Source organism: Cloeon dipterum, chromosome 3 (genome assembly GCF_949628265.1).
Source record: "Cloeon dipterum chromosome 3, ieCloDipt1.1, whole genome shotgun sequence".
Classification (NCBI taxonomy): Eukaryota; Metazoa; Arthropoda; class Insecta; order Ephemeroptera; family Baetidae; genus Cloeon; species Cloeon dipterum.
In genome coordinates, this window is record NC_088788.1 from 12,797,044 (window position 1) to 12,820,217 (window position 23,174).

General features: G+C 40.2%; 3 protein-coding genes across 10 annotated transcripts in view; 1 reads left to right on the top strand and 2 right to left on the bottom strand.

The window, feature by feature from the left end:
* Positions 1–5,605: 5,605 nt before the first annotated feature.
* LOC135939631 (claspin-like) lies at positions 5,606–11,541 on the bottom strand. Its single transcript, XM_065484105.1, has 17 exons — positions 11,485–11,541; positions 10,863–11,360; positions 10,657–10,797; positions 10,379–10,584; positions 9,216–10,321; positions 8,895–9,074; positions 8,642–8,836; positions 8,207–8,271; positions 7,992–8,148; positions 7,276–7,933; positions 7,044–7,174; positions 6,699–6,978; positions 6,522–6,643; positions 6,343–6,470; positions 6,098–6,289; positions 5,834–6,043; positions 5,606–5,781 (listed from the first exon to the last, which is right to left on the bottom strand). The coding sequence occupies exons 2-17, from the start codon at positions 11,337–11,339 to the stop codon at positions 5,698–5,700; spliced, it is 4,332 nt and encodes a 1,443-aa protein (XP_065340177.1). The 5' UTR covers positions 11,340–11,360; positions 11,485–11,541; the 3' UTR covers positions 5,606–5,697.
* A 210-nt stretch (positions 11,542–11,751) lies between these two features.
* Positions 11,752–15,230, top strand: LOC135939634 (uncharacterized). The gene is made up of 11 exons (XM_065484114.1): positions 11,752–11,770; positions 11,829–11,880; positions 12,234–12,436; positions 12,740–12,917; positions 12,984–13,171; positions 13,219–13,399; positions 13,454–13,781; positions 13,839–13,999; positions 14,059–14,204; positions 14,517–14,665; positions 14,725–15,230. The coding sequence occupies exons 2-11, from the start codon at positions 11,832–11,834 to the stop codon at positions 15,191–15,193; spliced, it is 2,052 nt and encodes a 683-aa protein (XP_065340186.1). The 5' UTR covers positions 11,752–11,770; positions 11,829–11,831; the 3' UTR covers positions 15,194–15,230.
* Positions 15,231–15,292: 62 nt separating this feature from the next.
* The window catches only part of LOC135939632 (low-density lipoprotein receptor-like), a 95,598-nt gene continuing 87,716 nt past the window's right edge, over positions 15,293–23,174 (bottom strand). For 4 of the 8 annotated variants that reach the window (XM_065484110.1, XM_065484111.1, XM_065484106.1 and 1 more), the window contains 6 exons: positions 21,002–21,575; positions 20,740–20,938; positions 20,480–20,548; positions 18,544–18,674; positions 18,144–18,302; positions 15,293–16,020 (listed from right to left, as the gene is read on the bottom strand). In XM_065484110.1, coding sequence (XP_065340182.1) covers positions 15,976–16,020; positions 18,144–18,302; positions 18,544–18,674; positions 20,480–20,548; positions 20,740–20,938; positions 21,002–21,575 — 1,177 coding nt within the window. In that variant the 3' untranslated portion in view covers positions 15,293–15,975. The remainder of the gene's footprint in view (positions 16,021–18,143; positions 18,303–18,543; positions 18,675–20,479; positions 20,549–20,739; positions 20,939–21,001; positions 21,576–23,174) is intronic. The other 4 variants (XM_065484112.1, XM_065484113.1, XM_065484108.1 and 1 more) reach the window with 1 other exon arrangement.

Consider the following 23,174-nt stretch of genomic DNA (forward strand, 5'->3'; position numbering starts at 1 on the left):
GGATTCCTGAGCATAAAGGAAGCCAACATTTAGTATCTTTTCTTCTCTCTTGTGAAACCCACGCGCGTGCGTTCGCGGACTCATCTGCCGCACTCACTTAACGTTGTAGCGCGATGCTGAAAAGCGTTTATGTCAGTAATGAGCTGTCAGTAAGGTGAATTGCTTTATTGTTAACAAGCTGTGTAAAAATGCCTTCCAAGATTAGTATTATCTAACCTACAGAGGAGGAACGCTTGAGAAGCTCACTTCATTAAATCTAGGTTTATGACTTTGCTCAATATCTATTTAATTACGCGCTGCATTTAATTGCATTTTTTGCGAAAGAAAAACACAGCTGCACATTATTAGATGAATTATATAAATGCTAACATTGCCTTGTGGTGGGCCAGAAAAATATTTTGCCTTATTTGGAATTTAGGCCGCATCAATTCCAACAAACCATTAAAAGTTGTAAGATAGATGTCAAATAAAGATGAGAGTTAGCCCAAACACCTGCATGATGGATTTTATCATATGGTTGAATTTGTTACATTTTCACTTCAAAATTTTAAATAAGGAATCAATAAAAAAATATTAATTTATCAATTTTATCTTATAAATTAATTCCTGGTCATTTGTGATTTTCGACTTCTACAAAACTAATGTGGCATCTATTGTTTTTGTTAATCAATCAGTTTGACGTTTTTATTACTCAATCACACGGTATTTTTGGCTGTCAATAATGATTACAGGAAATCTCTTGTCGAATGAGATAGCAGAAAGCCTTTGGAAAGTAGCTAACTCCTCAACAAGCAAGAGACAAACCACATAAAATTTGAAGAAAACCAGTTTCCCGCACATTTCAAATATCACTTTGTCACACATCTCAATAAATACTTCCTCTATTCTCTCTCACCAGATATTTGTGACACGGAAAATGCCAGGCGCATCATAAGATTCATAAGAAAGCGCGAGTGTCACAACGAGCAGCTTTTCTCTGCGACATGGGCGATAATATCGTGTATTTTGCTAAAATGTTGTATTAAGGGGAGCCTCACCATATCCGAATATTTAGCTGACTCAGAGAGTTAAATCTTTTTCAAAAAATTTTTAGCGTTCGAAACTCGCTTGCAGTATTATAATTCAGGGGATTTAATCGTAATTAATCTTCTATGTCTTGAAAGTAAAATTGCGGTTAAAACCCCCTTCCGATTTAATTTAATGCAAATTTGCACATGATGGAGTCATGAAGAAATGTGTACTTCCTGCTAATTTGCAATGAATTGTAATTTTCCAGGAATATTATTTTCCTCATCTTGTCCCTGAAAAATAGTAACTATATAGGAAAACGTACCAATACCACATTATAAATTGTTAAGTTGGTGGGAACGAAGCAGCAGCAGCAGCAGCATCATAGTTGTAATTAGCGAATCAATGGATGTGACACTAGACTTGTGTGGTAGGCCTTGGTATACAATTGCAATCAATTGAATCATTATTGTTTACATTTTTCCGCTATTTAGTTTCAGATTAAACATGGCGACTATCATCAGACACACATTATTTCTCGTAATCCTGTTTGATTCGTTCAGTCGCAACGAGTATGTAACAATATTTTTTTGAGCGCGCGCGTGTGTCCTCTGCGGCACTTTCACTGATGAGATAGATGAACGCGCGGCGCGAGGATGCTGCCCGGTGACCTTAAGGAAGAGTGAGCACTGAGCAGCGGAGTCCCACTCTACTCTGGTCCGGGATAATGAATAGCTGACCAATATATTACGCCAAGAACGGCGGCAGCGGACTGACCTTTCGCCACAGCACTTGGGCGGCGTGTTTGTGTGTTCTAGATGGACCGAGCGAGCAGGGACGCCGCTCGCGGTGATGCTCTATGGAAAGGACGCAAAACATGCGACTGGCCTGGTTACCTAATCGCTGCGTGTGTGCGAGACATAGTCCTCGCAAGTATTCAGAACGGCTATTATTCACATACGGGTCGCGCATTTTAATCGGTGCTTCTATTTCTCGAGATCATTCTTTGAAATCTTCAGTTCATGGCAAAACCAAATTGGGAACTAAAATGCTGTTTTCTTTTTTATTATTTTTCAACCAATAAGCCTTCTATTTATCGTTAAATACTTAATGTTAAATTTTTCCGGGAAAAACCATTGTAATATTAAATTTATTTTGACTTTGTGGCTGTCTTATTGATTGGTTTTAAGCTAGATTTCTTCACCTGACATTTTATTTTCTTTTTTGGCTAATGTACTTTTGTTATAGGTTGGGAAAAAACAACAATACAAAATTTAAACAAGAGTATTAATCAAACTAAACCAAAATTTGATTAAGTAATTATGATGAGAAATTGGAGAAACCTATTATTTAATACGAAGATTTTGTTGGAATCCTTAATGGCAATTAATTAATTTATAACCAATATATAAATGAGAGCAAATGAATAATTTCCCCGTTCTTGCAATGAACTCCATCTCTCCGTAACTAGTTCCCTGTGACTGACAATAATTTGCACTTGAACGAGTTTCGATCAAGAGATAAATTTATATGTAAATATTTCATCGGTTTACAAGGCGAAAATGAAATGTACATGCACCAGGTGGTGTCTGTTTGACTAAAATGCTCTTGCCACCTTTAAAGAGTCTCATCGGATGAAACTGGTTTGACCATCAATGATGAGTTGACGCTCATGATTGCGACGATGGCATTAATGGCGACAAGTGACTCTCAAGATTTGTGGGCATTCGGCCCCTTTTGCTTGTTATGTAACGCACGGTCTGAGATATATAACAGATTTGTTTACATGCGCCTTTTTCGTGCAGTGTGCTCGTTAAATTTAGCGGTTGTGAAAACTAAATGAACTTAAACCAGACAAGGCTGAATCACGGTGTAATTGGGAGAATGGCACTTGCATATGTCGCGAAATCGTTTAAAACATTTTTTGCAATTACGAAATTGAACGTGATAAGCGATTAAAATTTTCACAGAACGCATTTGCATGGTAATTTATATGCAGTCATCCATTTTTGGAGTTTACGATGTCATTTGACAAGTTCCATACTTGTAAGAATGTATTTTAATTAAGTGTTTTGTCGATTTGTCGAAATTCGTCATCTTAATTAATTGATCACGGCTTAAGGTCGTTTGAAAAAAAATATTGCACCAACATCACCAGAGAAATTCATCAACTACTAATTTTTATTGTTTTAATTTTAGCAAGTCACAATATTTTTATTTGCATATAATATTTAATTGCTTTTAACTTGCCCATACACGGCCTGGTCAATTAGCAAGCAAGTTAAATGTGTCCGTGGCTCACTTGTGTGCTATTTTGAATAGTAATGAGCAATCAGCGCGATTTACTCATTAGAACTAACCGTTCATAGCACGTGGATAATTAATCAAACGTGAGGATTGCATCATGCCAGTAAATTGCCGAAAACCAAATGACCTCATCTATAAAAATGACCGCCGTCATCTCAGTCAGCCAAGCCTAAATGATCTTGGGTCAAAATTTAATTTCATTGGACTCCAAGGCATTGGGTCCATCAAACAGCAAAATGTTTATTCTGACCTGAATTCACACAATTGCTCATTTTACAGAAGTTAAATACATATTTAAACTAATTGAGAACATTTATTGCCCGATTTTATGGTTTATGTCGGTTTTTTACGCTGCGGAACTGTTGTGAATGTTTTACGAAAAAACATATAAAATGATACGCGGTTAAGGCGCTCTTTATTAAGGTTTCATTGTTTTCTCATCTCTATTCTAAGAAATGAAATCAAGGACTATATATTATGAAGGGTCAGACAGAGAGGAAAAGAAATGAATTGTTCATTATGAATCAACATTGCTTTTGTATTTTTTCCTTTCCAAAGCTATAAAAAATTGAAAGTAAACAACTATTATACTATAGTGGGTATGAGACTATTAAATCGAGAGCATAGATAACATCCAGATTAGCCTCTGCCCAAGAAGTCGGTTTCGCCTGACCGTCAATTACAATCCAATTCCGACCAGGCAATTAACTTTTACAAAACAAAGGATGATAAAGTTCTTGAGTGATTTGCCAAATTCTATGGGGATTCGTCCAGCGCTACTTTCTTTTTTGAGAGAGATCCTCTATCGGCGCCGCGGATCTTCATTTATCAAATGCAGCGTCAAAGACGCTATTAAGCCGTCCGCGCATCAGTCCGCCTTCCGTTCCGCGGAAAAAGTTGACCATCTGACCCCGTGAGGCAGAATTGAGCCATTTAATAAAGTCATGCGTTGACGAAATATTTTTCAGCGACAAGCAAAACTTGTCACACATACATTTAGATGTCACTAAAGGTTACTACTACATTAGGAGAAAAGACAGTATTTAGAAGCGTAAATTTGCAAATTCTACAGAAAGGTGACTTTGATTTGGTGTCAGCCTTAAATTTGGAGAATGCAGATCAATATGTACTCGTAACCCAAAATTAGATTAAAATTTCCAGATTAAAAAACACTTTTTTAGTGCTTTTTATTGGCCGCGCCAGAATAAAATACTGTGTTACGGGAAAATGTTTTGCGTTAAAATTTAGCAAATCAACTTAACGAATTTAACGATATTAGATTGTAAGACAAAAATTATAGAAAAAAGAAATTTATAATCTAAGGTTGGTTTTGTTTTTTGTGCAGATATTACAATAGAAAAATAATTAATTAATAAATGAAAGAACATTTGTAGCCGAAGGCAAGTGTTTTCATGGCAAGGATTGCGGTAAAACTTGTGCGTGCATTGCTGTTAATTCACGGCCTTCCTCTGCGGAGTCTCTTCCTGTGTACTTTTAATTCGTTTCATTTAAAATTTTCGTCGCGCTGCAGCATTCAGGTACGTTTGCTTTTAGTAAGGAAGTTGCTTTATTTCAATTTTAATTGTGCAAACGCGAAATTTTATGAGTAAAACTGACCAAAAAAAGAATTCAAGAAGGAAGTTATTAAAATAAAGCTCTTTACGCGTTAAAGCATCGCATCAACTTAGAAATACGCGGAAGAAATTGTTCTTTCAGCAATTGTTTATTTATAATTTTCCAAAGGACGCAGTTTGATTGATCCGCTTCTTCCTCTCACACGATTAAAACCACATGTCGCTGTTTGACATTCAAGTAACAATCAAACCCCTTTCTACCATTATATGTTAATGAAACACCTGTTGCCGCCTTAGGATCAGTATATATTACATTTTTTTCTGCCGCTTGGTTGTGTTTTAGTGACTTTTACACCACCTTAAATCAAGGTCTGCGTGTTTCCTTTTCCCCATCTGGCATTTCATGACACACACGTGTACCATTACTTTTCCAAGAATATTATACACCATACACCAGCCTGTATTCCAACGTATGAAGCACTTTCACAATACTAGTCATGGGCAACTTGTTTTAATGCAGCTTTCAGACAAAGGAATCATGAGAATTGCACCCCTTATAATATGACCAAGACTTTCTAGATAGCCTAGATAGTAAAATTTTTAATTTAAGAGCATTTTGAATTAAGTACCTATTACCCTCCCAATCCTAATTAAATATTTAGGAAAATGAAAACATCACGGTTGCTGGGATGACTTGTGAACAGATAAGAGCACACTTAAAATATATTGTTGAATTTTATTTAAAAAAATGAATTATATAATCTTATGGACACGCAACAAACTTAGAGCAATCAATGTACATTGTGACTTAAAGGAGTTTGAAAATGCTGTTCGAGACCTTCTGCCTTTTTACTCTGGGATTGGTAGATGTATTTTTTGCAGCTTCTCGTTTCTGCAAGGCGAACAATGTAAGGTTTGCTATTAAATTAGAGCATCGATCTTACCTTGGCCTTCACTGGTTGCGGCGAGGCGTCCTCAAAGGATACATCAGCATTCTCATTCGCAGGTCCCTTTAAGCTTGACGGACTGATTGTTGAAAATACAAAGTTTCCTTTACTGATATTCGAAACGATGCCGTCATTGTCAGCGCCAGTGATTTGTACAACTTTATTGAGCGAGATTTTCTTCCTTGAGAAAAAGGAGCCGCTTTTGCCCTAAATAAAATCAATAATTAACTAATTTTGCTTCATTTTAAATGCAGTATTTACCTGTAGCCTTTGAAGAATAGCTTTTCCTGGCGATTTTACATGCAATGGCTGCTGTTGTTTCTTCTCAGCCTCGTTCTGCTGTGGTAGCTGAGCTTTGAGCTTTGCTCCATTTATCTTTGCAAGTACGTTTTTGCCGTAGCTGAGCAGCTTGCTATTTTGGTCATTGGTGTCCAAAGTTATCTCTTGAGAACTCTGTGAGAACAGGAAAAGTTAGATGACTTAGATTTTAGAAATATTTGCAATACATTTTCTTTGAGCCAGTTCTCTCTCTCCAATCGCATTGTCCTCCAAGCCGCATCGTCCTCATCGTCGTCATTCAAACCCTCGTCACCAGACAAATTTGGGTTACAACCACCTTGCCAGTCTCCATCATCTGTAAATTAGCATCAGCACCTACAAAAATACTATAATGTCTTGAACAAACCTGTGTTTTTCCATCTGAACAGCTTCTGCCTGCCGCCCCCTTCGGCGTGCAAATCTCCATCTTCAAGGAAAGCTTCTTGGAAAAGTCGAATGTCACGCTTGTCATCATCGAGTAAACGACGCCTGTCATTTAATGATTATTAAGTTTTGGCGATATTAAGATGTTCTAAATAATTACGCATGGATTTGGCCAAGCTGTTCTTTAACGTTATCTTCATCAATCTGCTCTTGATCTCCAAGTTCTTCTTCGAAATCATCCAAACCCCTCTCATCCTCATCAGCACTTTCCCAGTCAGAGCCACTGAGTTCAGCCTCTGCTTCAAAGAACTTGGCAGCTTTGCTCTTCAGCTGTCCAGGTTGAATAACCACTTCATTCTCTTCAGAGTCGTAGTCCACAAGGCTAAAATCGGCACCCTCCTCTGCTTCACTCTCGACATTTTCATCATCTTCTTCGTCATCTAGTTGAGCATTAGAAAAATTCAAAATAATACACAAGGTAAAAATAAATTAAAGAAAATAATACCAGAAAATTCTAGCTTTCTCTTCTTCTTTTTCTTCTTCAGCTTTTTCCCTTTGGGCTTGGCTTCAACTTCATCACCATCGTCGTCAGAAGATATTACTAGTTTTGCTCCATGGGATTCAGGTTGAGGGGATCTGAATAATAGACATTGGATACATTACAAGATTTCAATGTTAGTTTCATACATGTCAAAGTATTAAACATTGAGTAGAAATTTGGAGCTTAAGATATTTACCCAATTTCCTCTGCTGGAGGTTCATCTTCAGTGTTATTAGTGTCAGCCTGCGTAACAAAATTTCCAGAACAAAGGGCAGCCAAGTCCTGCGTGTCCTCAGCTTTTGTTTCACCGTCAATCAGCTCTTGCAAATCCTTGGGAGCTCCATTGCTGGGCTGAGTAACAAACTGTCCAGAGCAGAGGCTCTCCAAGTTTGCCGTCTCTACCTCCTCAGCGTCAAGACCACTGATGCTCTGGTTCTTTGTCTCTGCTTGGGTAATAAACTGCCCAGAACAAAGACTTTCCAAATTTTGTGTGTCCAAGGCAGGGGAGCAAACGAGTCCACTGAAGCCTGATTTTTTCACCTCAACTTGCGTGACAAATTGTCCAGAGCAAAGGTCGGCCACATTTGCAGGCTGCGAGGCTTCACTGGAGACCAAATTGACCAGTCCAGCTGGTACAGAGGCATCGTTTTGAGTCTGGTCGCTTGGTGCGGTTAAGAATTGACCAGAACAAAGAGCTTCGAGATCTGTAGTTGGAGAGTTAACGTCAAAGTTGAACTTATCAAGGTTAGCAGGAGATCTCAAGGCTGATGTGTTCAAATCAAATGATTTTTCAGAAGCAATGCCTTCCTCTTCGGCATCCTCAAACAGTTGAGTGATTCCACTTGAAATTAATCCTTAAACCACCAATCATTAGTTAAGCACAATTAATTTGTCTTGTAAGATTAAATATACCTATTGTTCGAGTTGGCTGAGTGGGATCATATAGATCGCCCATCATTTTCATGTCACTTTTCCCTTTGGAATAGTTTCCAATCGTCTGTGGGGAATCCAAAATACTAGTAGTTGACAAGTTGACGGATGTGTTCAGCATTGAACCATTGGAGTCATCCTAATATGATCAACCAAAGTCATGTAAACACAGCACGCCAAGTTAAGGAATCGATTACCATCTTGTCATTTTCACAAACTTTACTGTGGTTAAGCAGTGTTTTTCCTTCAGCCTTCTTCATATCTGAAAGTAATGTAATTTGAACTGTTATTGGAGAATTAAAATACAATGAACTGATATGATAATAAATTGGACAGTGGAACATAAATTTTAAGTAGACGAAGGCTAATGCATTCAAGACTCAAGGCTGTCATAATTTTCCCTTGAAATATAGCTTTAAGTGCATGGCAAGCTGGTTGTTTTTCCATATTTCTACAAATAGGTCCTGTTATCCCCAGACCACAGTTGGCCTCAACCAGTGGCCAAAGTTGATTGTGAGCAGGACAATTCTGAAGATATAAATATGGATAAATAAACAGCTTGCTATACACCAAGGAAGTTGCAAAATTTAATTCTAACTAACGTAATGATAATATTCAGCTGTCTCACTAACCTGTCTCATCTTCATCATCAGAGTCTTCAATTCTTATGATTCTGGAGAACTGTTTCTTTGCTCCAGGTGTCGATGTTGTAAGTCTATCACTATCGTCTTCCTCAGCACTTTCTTCATCACAGTCTTCTTCATCATCTGCGTCGTCGTCATCATCCTCATCATCAGCACAATCCTCGTCCATTTTTAATGGGGCATCTTATATAAAATAACAGGTTTAATGCAACATTGGCAAATCAAGAGAAAACAATAGTACCTTCATCCTCTATTTCATCTTCTTCAGCTTCCTCTTCTACAAATGCTGACTTGACTCTGGGCTTCTCCGATTTTGCAAATTCCTCATCATCTTCAAGCTCTGGCTCCGACTCAGTTTCGTTAGCAAGGTGAGGATCAAATTCATCAATGTCCTTTTCCTCCTTCTCATCATCTCCAAAATCTAAAAGTAACAATTTGAGTACTAATTAGGATTGTTTAGACAAGTAGGAAAGGAAAATAATTGGTTTTAAATAAAGAGCGGGATTAATTTTTCTCATTTTAGCATATAAAACAGAGTAATTGAGGTGTATAAAAGGTTTACCATTTCCAAGAAGTTCGTCAGTCTCGTCCTCATACATCTTGTACTCATTCTGCCTTTGCTTAAAATCCTCTTTCCTCTGCTTGGCAATCGACTCTTGCAGTTCGGACTTGAACATGCACATCCTGGATCCTGGCTGAGCACTCATGTCTACCTCGTCTCCGATTTTCTCTCCTGCCTTCATCAAGTTGAGGAGACCTTCCTGTTTTGGATCAAGGCTCTTTTTCTTCCCAGCTGTTACGTTTCGAATAAACCTTTCTTTCAAATCGTGGATACCATCTTTACTCAACTCCGAAGGATTTGAAAGATCGATGATTTCACTTGGGCCACCAGACAGTCTGACAGGCTTGGAATTCCTCAGCTTTTCCAGAAACTGTGCTCTTGTAAGCAGTACCTTTGCTTTTTCAGGCGATTTCTCTTTTGGTTTTTCTTCGTCGCTGCTCACGTGAGTGTCAAACACTTCCAGCAAATCAAACGTCTTTTTCGGCTCAGCTTGTGCTGCTTTTGGTTCGCAGTTGAGGACTTCGTCTGTGTCTTCCAAAAATAGACTGATCTCTTCTAATGAGTCTTCTACTCTCTTTGTTTGGTCTGTACTGCTGATGTCACTGCTTTCCTTTGGAAGGGCTGGTTCAACAAAGACAATATTTGAATCTTTCTCTACAGAAGTAACACTCTCAGTTGGTTTTGCATCTTCGCCAACCCCATCCGTAATTAATTCTCCAACATGGGTCGCTGAAGCTCCAAGTTCTTCATTCATTTGCACGTTTTCATTCAGCTCCATTGCTGATTCTGTGCTGTCGTCAGTGCCAGCCACTTTAGGCAGCTCGTCAATTTGTTGAATCATTTCAGTGTCAGAAGACCCTTGCGCCTTCTCCAAAAGGTCAAGTTTTTCACTCAGTTCGTCAAAGTCTAGTGTTTTTTTGGCAGTTTCAACTCCACTGACCCTTTCATTCATTTCTTCTGCTTCATTGGCAGCAACAACCGTTTCAGCCACATCTTCTTTCTTGCTTGGGGATGGAATTGCTGGCGGAGTTAAACTTTCTTCCTCCTCTTCAGACTCTGCCTTGTAAAACTCTTCAGCCAGCTTTTCTGTCTGTTCCAACTCTTTCCTAAAATCATTTCAAAATTTAAAATTGATTAGATGAGCATGAAAGATTTATTACTACCCAATAACTGTGATGTCCACACTTGAAGGCTTGGCTCCTTTCAGCTCTAAGCTTGCCCTGGGACGAGCTGAAAGAAATTCCTTCAGGGACCTCTGCTTTGGCTTATGATATGGAAGTGAGGCTGCAGATTCTCGGACCATTCTCTGATTTTCACTTATCATTTTTTGCTTCTCTTTTTCCATGGCAGCTCGGCACGCAACTGCAGACTATCATGCAAAAGAACATAGTGGATGATATTAGTTTATTTTTCTGCCTCCTGTAAAATCACATTATTTTACCTTTCTTTGAGGAGCAGCTTTCTTTTTAGTGTTGACTTCCAATTCACTGTGATTCGACATATTGGATTGAAGGCAATCATTATTTAATCGTTCCTCCTCGTCAGAACTTTCGCTCCCAAACTGAGCTCGGAGGTTGTCCAGCTGTCATTTATAACAAAATTTAACATTAGATAAAACCAGGTGTACACTCAATTTAATTTTCTCACGATTTTCTTCTGGTTTTTAGTCTGAACTTCAGAATCTTCATCGCCATCTCTTTCGGAGCTTTCTTCGTCTGAAGAGTTTCGAAGATGAACTTTGTTCTTTTTCTTCAGCATATCAAAACTCTTCTTTTCCAATTTTCTCAGCCCAAAATCCTTTTTACTTGTAGGCGATTCACCATCCGAATCATCTTTTTCTTTTTCCTCTTCGCTCGATGAATTAGCCAACACAAGTCTGCTTCGCTTTTTATTTACCTTCACAAGTTGTTCCTCTTCTTCGCTCTCAGACGCCGATTTGCTGTCCGATTTTGATGGAGATTTTCCAGGTGTCACCTCATCCTCATCATCGCTAAGAACGAGCCTTTTCTTCTGTGAAAATTTCTTGTTTTTGGGAGTCAAAACATCCTCTTCGTCGGAACTGTCGACGGTCGTCAGGGCTGGGATGTTGCTCACAACGCCGGTCTCTAACAATTCTAACGCCATTGGTATAGCTCAGCTTACCATCTGTCAGAAATGGGCAAGATTACAGGGCTTGATTGCCAATTTCCAGCGATAATTCGGAAAATAGTTATCGAGTAGTCAGCAAATTGCATGCACTGTGTGTGTAGTAGTGCTCGTATTAGTAAACCTGTGTTAGGCAATGGCACTGCCCTTGCCCGCCAAATTTCTGGAGTCAGCTGCCAGTGCCAGTACTGCTAGCGCCAGCAGTTTAACTAATCCGCAAGATGTCCCCAGTGTTCCATCGTTGCACTTATGGCGCGTAGGGAAAAAGCGAGCAGCATGCGTGTATAAAGTAGCGTGTTGTCGAGTTGCCGTGGATACCATGAAAAGTTTGTTAATGCTTCTTTCAAAAGACGACCCGCTGTCAGTGAACTAATCTTTCCGACTTTTCATCTGTTAAAAAGGGTTTTATTGTAAATTTCTACCATTATTGACACACTCCATAAAATTCATTATTTAAATTTTTGACAGATCATGGCGAAAGTTGAAACTTTGGCTGCGAAATTCGTTGTGGGCTTTGAAGGTAAATTTCGTAAATTATAATTATAATAATTGATATTAAAGCTGTCTGTGTGCAACCTATACATATTATGCATTTCTTAGAGTGGATGGATGTTTGATATTTTTATTCTATTTTTCTCAATCAAAATCCCACTAAAGTTGAGTAGCGTTTTTCTTAACTTTTAATTAAGTCAAAAATCTCAAGAATCGTTCATTTCACCCTATTCTGTCGAGAGTGAAAGATAGTTGTGATTTTTACGTATGCCTTATATTATTTGAATTTTTGAATTTTCCTTTTTACGCAATATTTCAGCAATGGTGTATTTTATGTATTTATTTTTCATTAAATTGCGTCCAACTCTTCTATTATATTAGGTGCTGTGCCTGGTGGTCTGGTTGTTCACCCAAGGGGTCAACACATAATTTACCCGATAGGCGCCAAGCTTGTCATTCAAAACTGGAGCTCTGGTGAGCAAACACTACTAGAAGGCCACACCAGCAGCATTTCTGCCGTTGCCGTTTCTCCCAATGGACAATACCTAGCATCAGGACAGAAGTTGTGCCCACCTCAATTAAAAGTATTAAAAATTAATCAGATTTAAAGTTCCAAACTAACAATAAGATACAAAAAATTTTAAGACCCAGAAAGAAATACACACGACAGGTTTTAATTTTTAAATTTAAGCAAAACTGCATGGCCCTATATTCTGTGTGGAAAATTTATTCTCGGCAGTGAAAATTCTATGAGTCCAGAATTAATGGCCCGCACATGTAGAGCCATTTGTTAAATTTAAAGTTATAAAAATTATTTGGAAATATACTAGAGTTCGCTTAGTTCCTACCAAATAAATTGAGTTATTTACCATTGTTACAATTTTAAGGCTACCGTGATATTGTGGAATTTTGAGAGCAAAGCATGCATTAACAAATACGAAGTGCACCGAACTACGGTCTGCGGCTTAGCATTTTCGTGCGATTCCAAGCACCTTTTTTCCATCAGCGGCTTTGAAGACCACTGCCTAGCAGTTTGGGGCTTTGAACAAGATTTGGTGGTTAGCTGTAAGTGTAGCGCATTCCTAAATCATAGAAACAAAAGAATTTAATTGTGTGTGTTCCTTGGGGTAGGCAAGCGACTGCCAAAAGCCCTCCAAAGCTCCGAAGGAATGGCCATTGCCGCCGCAAAAATTTGTCCCAACTTTATTGTCACAAGCTCGGAGGAAGGTTTGAAGGTCTGGGAAATGGATGCTAGATTTCAACTCACCGTCACCGCTGTCAACTTGGGAAAAGTGAAGAGACTGATCAACTGCATCATGGTGATAATTTTATTTCTCAGATTTTATTATTTTTGTCTAATTATCAGGTGGACGATGACGATTCTGTCGCGTACTGCGGATCAACAACAGGTGACGTGGTGAAAGTGCGACTAAATCTAGTGCCTGCCCCTCCGCACCCAGTTCTTGAAACTTGCATGTCGAAACCACCGCCGAAAACGAGGAGGGATGGGATCATGCCCAGCCTGTTAAACGGCAACTATGCTCAAGGTAAAAAATAACGTGGATAAGAATTTGAATAAATAAATTAAATGTTTTGCAAAGGCGTGAGAGCCATAGTCCGCGTCGGGCCTAAGGAGCTCGTCATCGCCGCGGGAGATGGGACTGTCGATCTAATTGAGGAGTTGCACGCACTCAAGCCTAAAAAGCTCGAGGCTGGCAACAAATGCCCGACGCTGCACTCGCTAAAGAAAGTCAAGTCTTGCAAAATTAAGTCGCAAATCACCTCCCTCACCAAGTTCAAAACCAATTCACTGCTGCTGCTGGGTACCAAAGGTGGAGACATGTACTCGCTGTCGGCCGTGAGTTTCAAAGACCCCACGCTCAAATCCACAAGCCATCCTGGCTCCATTAACAGCGTAGTCGTTCCTCAGTATGCAAATAAATCTATAATTAATCTAGTTTCATGACGTTATAAAATTAAATTCAGGGTGACAAGCGAGGTGTTTGTCACGTGTGGATATGGTGACATTCGGATTTGGAAGATCAAAAAATCAGACAGCAAAATTCAGGAGGCAAGTCGCATCCTCCAACCTGGGCTGACATGTTTGTGTGTCATAGTGAATCAGGACGGGTCAGCTATAATTTCTGGTAGTAAAATACAATTCTAGCTTTTCAGAATGTATGAATTTTATCTGTCAATTAATCAGCGTGGGATGACGGCTGCATTCGCTTTCATGCGCCGCAAAGTGGCAAGTTAATAGGAGAAATAAAAGGTGCGCACCAAGCCAAAGTGACAGCAATTGCGATCACCAGCAACAGCCAACGAATTGTCAGTGGAGGCCAAAGTGGGCAGGTATGATCTGACAACGAGCACAAAATGAAGCTAGCACGGAAAAATTGTTGAAATTATTATTTTTTGTTCTTTGATCGGCGCTTGTTTGCGTTTTTCCGTGGCAAGAGATTCTTTCTATGACTTAATTATATTTAAAAATTGCGTTTTTACTTTTTATCAGCATAACATTTTACGCTATACAGTCACTGAATGAGTAAAATCCAGAATCCAGTACATCTAATGAGATACACTTTGCGAATAAATCTGATTTAATTAATGCCAACAAACGCTGCACCTTTATTTAAATATCATCTTCCACATTTTCATACTTAGGTCAGAGTGTGGGACAAGTACCAGTCGTGGAGCTTGAAGAAAGTGTTTGGAGAGCAGAGAGGCGTGATTCACCAAGTGGCCATGAAGGATGATGACCTTGAGGCTGCGTCAGTGTGCGAGGACGGCAGCTGCTACGTTTGGAAAATTGAGTAATAATTACTGTTTTTACAGTACACACAAAAAGTGAATAAAATTCCTATCTCCTCAGTCCAAACGACGAGCCAAGCTGCAAAATCACGCTGCAGACGACCTCAAAGCTGAGCGGAGTGTCATTCTTTCCAGGCAGTGGCACCTTGCTCATGACGACAGGCATGGACAGGAAAATCACCTGCTGGGACACGGCTAACGGAACAGCGATTCGAGGCTTGGACACGCACTGCTCCATCACCAGTCTGTTTGTCCCTCGCAAGGGCGAAATGTTCATCACAGGCTTCGAGGATGGGACCATCAGGGTGTGGAGTCTGCTGAAAGGCGAGGACGCTTTCTGTGGCATCGGCCACGGCGCTGGGGTGACCAGCATTGCCATGGGCAGCGACAACAGCTACATCATTTCGGTCAGTTCCGATGGCTCAATTTTCTACTGGCCCTGTCCTCAGCAAGTAGTCAGGGCCTACAAGGCAAAGCAAGAGGAATCTTCACAGAATAGCTCTTCAAGGCACCCTGCCACTGACCGCTAGTCACATTATTTGCTTCTTCTGAACTTTATGGAGCAAGATATGTATCTAATATTCCAGATTTTAAACTCTAAGAGGATTTTTGAAGTAAATACAAACTCATTTTTTAACCATTCATAAACATATTTTATTTCTAGCACACACAAATTTTGCACTGATGATGTTAGTTCCGCCACAATTTGATTTTTTTTTATGATCTTGAGCATAATATTTTGGCTCTCTTGCAGGAATGTTTATTGATATCTTAACATGTGCATATATGACAGGTTAAAACGACAATAATTAAGATCGCGGTGTTTTTCTTTTTAATTTTATATAAAAGTGACTTAAAAATTGCGCTCGGAATTCTATATAAAACAGAAACATACACAACACTTCAACGCACAATATGAAAAAATAATTATTTTTCATACAGTTCCCTGCGCATACACACGCTCATAAATAAGCTTTAATCAAGCATGGCCTTCGTATATCAACTTATTTGAATCTGGGAAGATGTCCCTCCAACTGATAATCAAAATAGATATTTAATTTTTTGGTTTCTTTAAATAGCAAAAAGCTCATTCCTAAACAGATTCGAGATTCAAAATACAACTAAATCTGAATAAAATTGAAGATAATATTATCATCACCTGTAACATTTATAACGCACAATAACCAAGTTTTCTAATGAAAATTTGGTTCTTAATGTTGCCGTAGACATCAATGCTTATTCAGAGATTAACCAGTCCTGCTCCGAATAAGAAATATCACATTTTCGTCTTCAACCACTGAAGAATTCGGGTTTACACAAACTCATTTGTTCCGGGGTTTGTCAGCGGCTCCTCAGCCTGAAAAAAGAGTAAAATTAACTCGAATATATGCCAAGAGAACTAAAGATAAATATTTGTGAGCAACATTTTTCCGCGGCATGTAAATTACTCACCACGAATCCATTGTTTTAGTTAGCAATTAGTTAAGAGATAGGGTATTATGCGTGAGCAATATGAAAGAAAGGTTAGCAAAAAGCCCATGACAAGTAAAAAGCCGTTGTTTATTTCAATTTTGTCTCCAAAAAGAAAATCATTTCCAACCATGAAATAACAGAACGCGATACAAATCCATCCACAAATTATTATCAAAACGCTTCAGTAATTATTTAAAAATATCCTTAATTAACAACAACCATCTGGGATATTGAAAAGGGTGGGGCTGCTATTAGCCGAATGAATTTTACCAAAAAAAGAGATGTCCGTGTGACAAATCAATTGAAATTATTTAAAACTCAACTTTTTGGCTTCAAATTTATATTAGAACATTTCGAGTAATAAAGCGCTTATTAGTTGAAAATTCACGCATTGAAAAAAGTAAATTTTCGCAAGTTTGAAACCCATCAACGCAACACGAAATATGAAAAAGTACTGTAAATGAGAGGAACTTTACTAAAAATCGATGAGGATCTGACAGGTAAAATTAATTCTGCGTGTTTGGTTCTTACGTCACAAACATGTTAAATAATTGTTTGATAGGCCGACTGCAAAGGCCATACTTTTGTCCTGGAGCAGACTAATGAGATATTTTTAAAATTCAGTCAAAATGATGCATTTTCTATTCGGCCAATCGCTTCCCACCACTTCTTATGGCTGTAAATTAGAGGGGCACAATCAAAATTTGGCACAACAGAATGACTGGTCAACAGTCTTTTGGTTTGTAACTTGGAAATAGTGTAGCTCAGTGGAAAAAGCCATAATGACGACAAAGCTAAGATCAGTTAACTAAGAAAGTCTATCATGAAAACGTCTCACAGGTAATGATGAGTATTTTTGTGTGTGTAGCAGAACCTAAATTACACTTCTGTATTTAATAATAATCATCACATTTCTTTCGCACAGAAACCACAAAAGTCGTCTCTCTCGGCACACTCACTCTTCATGGCACGGTTACTGAATATGGCCTTAAAATTCGAGTAGCTTTTTAAACAACAAATCCTTCTCTCTGCTTACTGAAATTCACAGTGCTACGTACAAATATGACTAGATTTATACACTTTTTACACTTCATGAATCAATCTCAACAGTTTACTTTGTCTCAGATTTAATTTAAGCTGCCCCACACAAAAGCCAAAAACAGCAGAAGATAAATTGCCATTGAACTAAAATTCTTTGTGGACCATAATATAGTACAAAACCAAAGTAAACGTTTTGTTAAGAAAATAAATAAACGATGAAATGAAAATATGCAGATCAAAAATTTTAAGGAAACAAAAATATTTATTATGTTATGAGAAGGAAAATAGTAAATCTCACTTTACTAGTCAAAACAATACATCGGTGCGCAGTTTTCTTAAAAAAAGTTAAAAATAGATATGCTTTGGCTTTTGTGAGGTGCAAGGTGAATAATATAGGATCCACTGACACCCCAAAATCTTCGTATTTCCACTTATAATAAAATATAATATATATTAGATGTTTTATGACTGTCTTTTCAAGATGTACATTCAATTGCCCAGCATAAACATTCACTCAAAACGCGCGCTGTTCAAAAATGAATATTCTTTCTTAATTAGATCTAGTATACTTCATCAAATTCAAGCTATTCAAGCCGAAATGCAGCGTGAGTTTCATCAATATATCTTTTTTCGTACAAAACGTGTGAATGACAAGCGTTTCCCACCAACGATGATAGAGTGTTGTTGTCGATAAAGTCTATTAAATTCTGATTCACATTCTCACTGATGATGGCCCACCGACCCGACCTCCGTTCACATTGAGCTTTACATGCTATGGATGGATCAAGCTGCCTGTTTTACCCCCGGAACTTTCTGTTTCTTTGTTTGGATGTGACACACGAAACAAGAACGGTTATACACGATTTTTCGCCAAATAAGGATTAGTGAGTGTTGGAAGTGAGAGTTAGTTGGGCGTTGGTTGCCGCCTTATCTGAGCGGACATGTTTCCATGGCCAGCGCTCTTACCTCTTCGCCCACCGTCGACGGGTATATTCTGCTGTTCGGGTGGTATTGATTCTTCTCCAATGAGAACGAGTCTTCGGTAGTCTTTCGGTACACTGGGTTGTCGAAGTTCATGCTGGTGACGTTGCGGTGCAGGTAGTGTCTGTACACCACGAATGCCACCTGAAAATTCGGCGCGTATTTAGTTTAAGGGTTCAACAATTGACGGCAGGGGGAATTTAAATTAATTACAATTTATGAAATTATTTTAATTGTTTTGCAATCCTCCAACCCTCTGCGAGCCCCCAGGCTGCGTGTCTCAATAACACCGCCGCGCGAGCGGAAAAAATGTTTGAAGAGTGTTTTACTCTGACGGGCACACAATATTTAGCGGGCAGAGGATTTTTATGGACGTTTCACTCACCAGGGCGGCGACGATGAGCACGATGGTGACCACCGCGATCACGATTCCGGCAACCATTCCGGAGTCAGCCAACTCGTCGCTCTGTCCTGAAGCGGCCTTGTCTGAGCTGGAGCCGTTGTGCTTTGGTATACCTGCGGGCAGCGGCGACGGACGATTAACCAACGCGCGCAAATGTTTGCCAAAATAGCCGTCACGTGCAGCTGCACGGACAGACTCTCACACGAGGGCGGATTCTCTATTAATACGGAGGAGGAGAGAGAGGCAGCGAAGCCAAAGAGGAGTGAGTGGACAATGCAAATGGATGAGAGGCTTGCGAAGGTGCGTGTGCGTGCACTCCCGTCAAAATTAGCCAACCTTGGCTGCCGACCAAAAGTGTGCTGATTTGGCTAGCAGCACCGCGTTCGATAGCCATTGAAATGCGAAAAAAGGTAGGCGAGTGCTCAAAGTGGAAGAAGCGGGTGTGCATCGCATTTAGGATTATACTTGGAAAAGGTTCAAGGTTTGAGTAGTTTTTAATGGTTGAGTACCTTGACTGTCCGTGTGGCCACTGACCTGACCAACATGAACCAAAGGGTCAATTATAACGCGTCTATTACTCAGACTTTCAAACAGCATGCGATACATATTACAATAGAGTTCAAAAATAAAAATATCAAGAGCTTTACGACAACCATGACTTTTAAATAATCCTTATTGTCGTCACAAAACTTAATTACAAATGATTTGGGTGCAAATTTCTGTTTCTGAGAAAATCCAATGAATGAAATCTTTTGAGTACAGAAGTTGCTCATTTGCTATCACTGCGAATCGTACACCCAAAAGCTCTAATTTGTAATGCGACGTATCAAAGGCACACGTAAACACAGCAACACAAAAAGCAGAGTGAAAGGCGGCGTAAGTGAACTAATGAACCAGCGTCATCGCAAATAAATAAAGTAGCAGTGTATAAAGAGAGAGAAAGAGAGTGTGTGTGTGCTTTCTCTGGATGCGAATATGATCACTCTGGGGAGTAATGAGCAGAGCTCCGGTGGCGCCGTGCGCGCGCGCCTCTTATCAAAGCAAGTCAACAGTTCCCGGCCGTGTTGCGAAGGATCGGCGCGGATCTGTGATGGATGGGAAGTAAATAGCCTATTACGTCCGCCGGCGCGGCAAAAGAGATCGGAAAATTGGCCATTTCTTGTGAGCAGCGCTAGGGGGAAGCGAAAGAGCCTGCGCTTTTGTTCTTTTCAAGCGTGAAGAAAAAAGTGACGCCACCATGCATTGGAATCGAATTTGAAAGAGTCGGAGTGAGCGGACCGCTTTCATCAAGTCGGTTTTAAGAGAAGTGTCAAAAGTGCCAAATTTGCGTCCAGAGAAAGTTTTCAACGAGGAAAAAGGAGTGTGTGAAAGATCAGCAAATACACAGCTTTCGGAAGTTGCCTCCACCTTCAAACAGCAATCAAGAGTTTGTTCATCTGAAAATACGCGGCGCAAGTCCTCCAGCCCAGCAGCAAACAATTTTTTATTAATTATGCAGCGTTACTTAGAAATAGTGCCTCTCAGAAAATTAAAATACCATCTTCAAGCATCTGACTGTGAATACTTTGCAGTTACGCATAATGATAGAATGGATTTCCATTAAATTAAACGAGAAAAGCAACGTGAACGTTTAACGCATATATGATCAATGAAAAGCTTTCATTCTGTGCAGAGCGCTGTGAATTATTAAGACAAAGAGTGCATGAAAAACAGCCTTGGAATACGAAATTGCTGCGTTTTGCGCTCGCTCAGGAAACTCGTGGCAAATTGTGCAATTAAACTTGCACGCTCATGAGATGCTTGAAGTATGCGCTTGAATTAAATTGGAGCGAAAATTTCCGAGCCAAGAGGAAAAAATATTGCCGCTGCTAGGCAGACTTGCTGGTTTGCTCGCGTTATTAATCCTCGGTCTACTCACTGGGGTTCAAGGAATCAGTTGAGCTGCCTGAAGTTGATCCAGACGTGGCAGGAGAATCAGTGCTGTTTGCTAAAAAAGGCGGCGAAACACATAACATTAATTCATGCAACATCAACATTGAATGATTTCCAGTAAAAATGAAACAGAGTACATATGACATACTCATGCTCAACAAAAGCTCGATTAGTATCAAAACATTCTTCTAATTGGACTGTCTCTTTTAGTAAGCCAACCGATAAAGGCACGGCCGAGCAACTTACTCATTTCGACACACATCAGTCTGTCCTCGATGAGGGTGAGGCCATCAGGACAGGCACATGAGATCTTTGGTGAGTTAGCGTTGATAATAGGAGCAGGCAGGCAGAGATGCGAGCAGTGCCCGTTCACTGCCTGGCAGTGGTTGGGGCCATCGGGCTGCCGGTAAGGGTGGTACACGTGCACCACCATAGGAAACTGAACCTGCGGCACCAGACAAAATTCGTTGAGCACCAATTGGTTTCAAAATGAAACTAATGATCATACCATGTGAGTAGCAGTGACAGGAGTCACATCTTTGCCGTTGAATTTGTTGGCCTTGAAGAGAGCTTGTTTGTCCCAGTCGGACCAGTAGACCCAGTCTTCGAAGGTGGTGATCGAGAAGGGGTGTTGCAGGACATCTGGCGAGTAGAGGATGACCCGCCTGTTCTTGCCATCGTAATCGCATGATGAAATGGTGTTCAACTTTGCGTCGACCCAGTAAACTTGCTTCTTGACCAAGTCGAGAGTCAGCCCGTTGGGCCATTTGACCTCATAGTTGACAATGGTCTGGCGGTGCGAGCCGTCCATGCCGGCCCTCTCGATCTTGGGCTCGGTGCCCCAGTCGGTCCAGTACATCCAACCGTCGACAGGGTTGAGGGCGATCGCTCTTGGCTCCTCCAAATCGTCCTTGATCAGCGTCTTGCGCATGCTGCCGTCAAAGTTGGCCAACTCGATGGTGTTCTTGCCAGTGTCGGTCCAGTAAATGTGGTTGTAGATCCAGTCGACAGCCAGGCCGTCTGAGGTGGTGATTTCGTTCCGCACCACGACCACTTTGTCCTTGCCCTCGTCGATTGGCGCCCTGCAAGCCAGCACAAATCGTTTTTTAAATTGTCATGCGAAAATTTTGTCTGTGGGAGGAGTCAGACATTCTAACTCCAGGAGGGTCGGCAATTTTTCACTCATGGCCACGTCAAAACATTCTTTCCCAGCCATTAGAAGTGTATTCACAGACCCGTCAGCGAGTTTTAGCTGAGCAATTTGGAACGGGCCAAATTTTAATTTCGTCGGATCCAGCTTGGGCCGAGATAGGGATAAAATATTCATGAGCCGCCGCCGCTGCCACCAAGAGTAAGCCTTTTATTCAGAGAGGCGTGAAATCCTCTCAGGAAGTGCAATATTTCGCTCGTTCCCTCGTCAGGAACGATGAGGGATGCCTGAAAAATGCGCGAGCTCCGGTTTGAATAATGATAGATAGTGGCTCGATACGGCACGTCGGCAGCATTCAAAGACCACTTTTTTATATTAAAAATCCTTATATTTTTTTTCCCAGCAAGCTCCCCGCGGGCGTTATTATTGGTGCTCACGATCATAGAGGTGGAGGCGGCGGCGGCGGAATTGTGCCGTGTTTGCTCAAGAAACCGGAATATTTGCAAGTCAAACTAGGAGATCTCGTCGTCTCGTGTGCTTCTTCTTATTTCTCCCATTTCTTGCCGCACCGCACGCCGAATTTATTTCCCTTTCCATACGAAATTTCGACCGTAGGTTCGGGGATTTAATGGATTAATACACCGAATTCAGATGAGCAAAATCTGCACTGCGGATTTTCGGGTGAATATTGGCCAGACTTTAGAAACTTTATCGGAACTTCTAGACAAAAAATGTGGCAAAATTATGCATGATATGAATTTAGTATTAATTATAATCTCGACTTTTTAAAAACTATAGCTTACAAAAACAGAACCAACAGAGTGTACACAAAAACACTTTTTGGATTATTCCGTCTTGCGAATAGTCGAGCGAGGCCGAGCACAGTTAGGAAGATATATACTCGTTTTCTGCTCCTTGGAGTAGTAAAAAGTGGAGCAGATTACCTGAAAACCCGAGGCACCCGGAGCGCAAAATTTTACTGAATAATGAATTCGCAGGTTGGCCAGCTCGAGAATATGAAAATTTTTCATGAGTCGGGGCGCGTCGGAACGTGTGTGTGAGAGAGAGCTTGGCCTCCATGGAGCAGTACATTATCAGTCAAAACAGAATAAATTTCGCAGAAAAAACGAGCGGTGGTGGCGGCAGAGAAATGAGAATGGCGAATAAAATACTTGGGTGCGAGAGGGAACGCTCGCTCTGTTATTTCGCGATGTCGTATATTTTCCATTTGGCGCGCGCTTGCTCTCTTTTAACACGCGCGCCGTGCACCGTGGGGCACCGTAATTTTTCAACGAGCGAGAGAGAAGAAAAAAAAATCCGCACCAAAATTTCATCACCACAGCCGGCAGCCGACAGAAAATGTGTGAGTCGAGTGGAATTTATGCACACTTAACCTGATTAGAATTCTGCAGCAATGAAAAAGAGGCAACCGGCTGGATGTTAATTGTTCTCAAGCTACGAATTATTCCGCGTCAAGCTTCATCCAGCTCTAATTCTGTTGACAATGCTAACGAAATTGCAATACCAATTC

Bases quoted from the DNA above. Each gene is read 5' to 3' on its own strand.
- LOC135939631 (XM_065484105.1), bottom strand. From the start codon at position 11,339: ATGGCGTTAGAATTGTTAGAGACCGGCGTTGTGAGCAACATCCCAGCC. The intron at 10,798-10,862 runs GTGAGAAAATTA...TATAAATGACAG, and splicing joins CTAAAAACCAGAAGAAAATC to CTGGACAACCTCCGAGCTCA. The intron at 6,471-6,521 runs GTTTGTTCAAGA...GCTAATTTACAG, and splicing joins GTTCAGATGGAAAAACACAG to ATGATGGAGACTGGCAAGGT.
- LOC135939634 (XM_065484114.1), top strand. From the start codon at position 11,832: ATGGCGAAAGTTGAAACTTTGGCTGCGAAATTCGTTGTGGGCTTTGAA. The intron at 12,918-12,983 runs GTAAGTGTAGCG...TCCTTGGGGTAG, and splicing joins ACAAGATTTGGTGGTTAGCT to GCAAGCGACTGCCAAAAGCC. The intron at 14,666-14,724 runs GTAATAATTACT...CTATCTCCTCAG, and splicing joins TGCTACGTTTGGAAAATTGA to TCCAAACGACGAGCCAAGCT.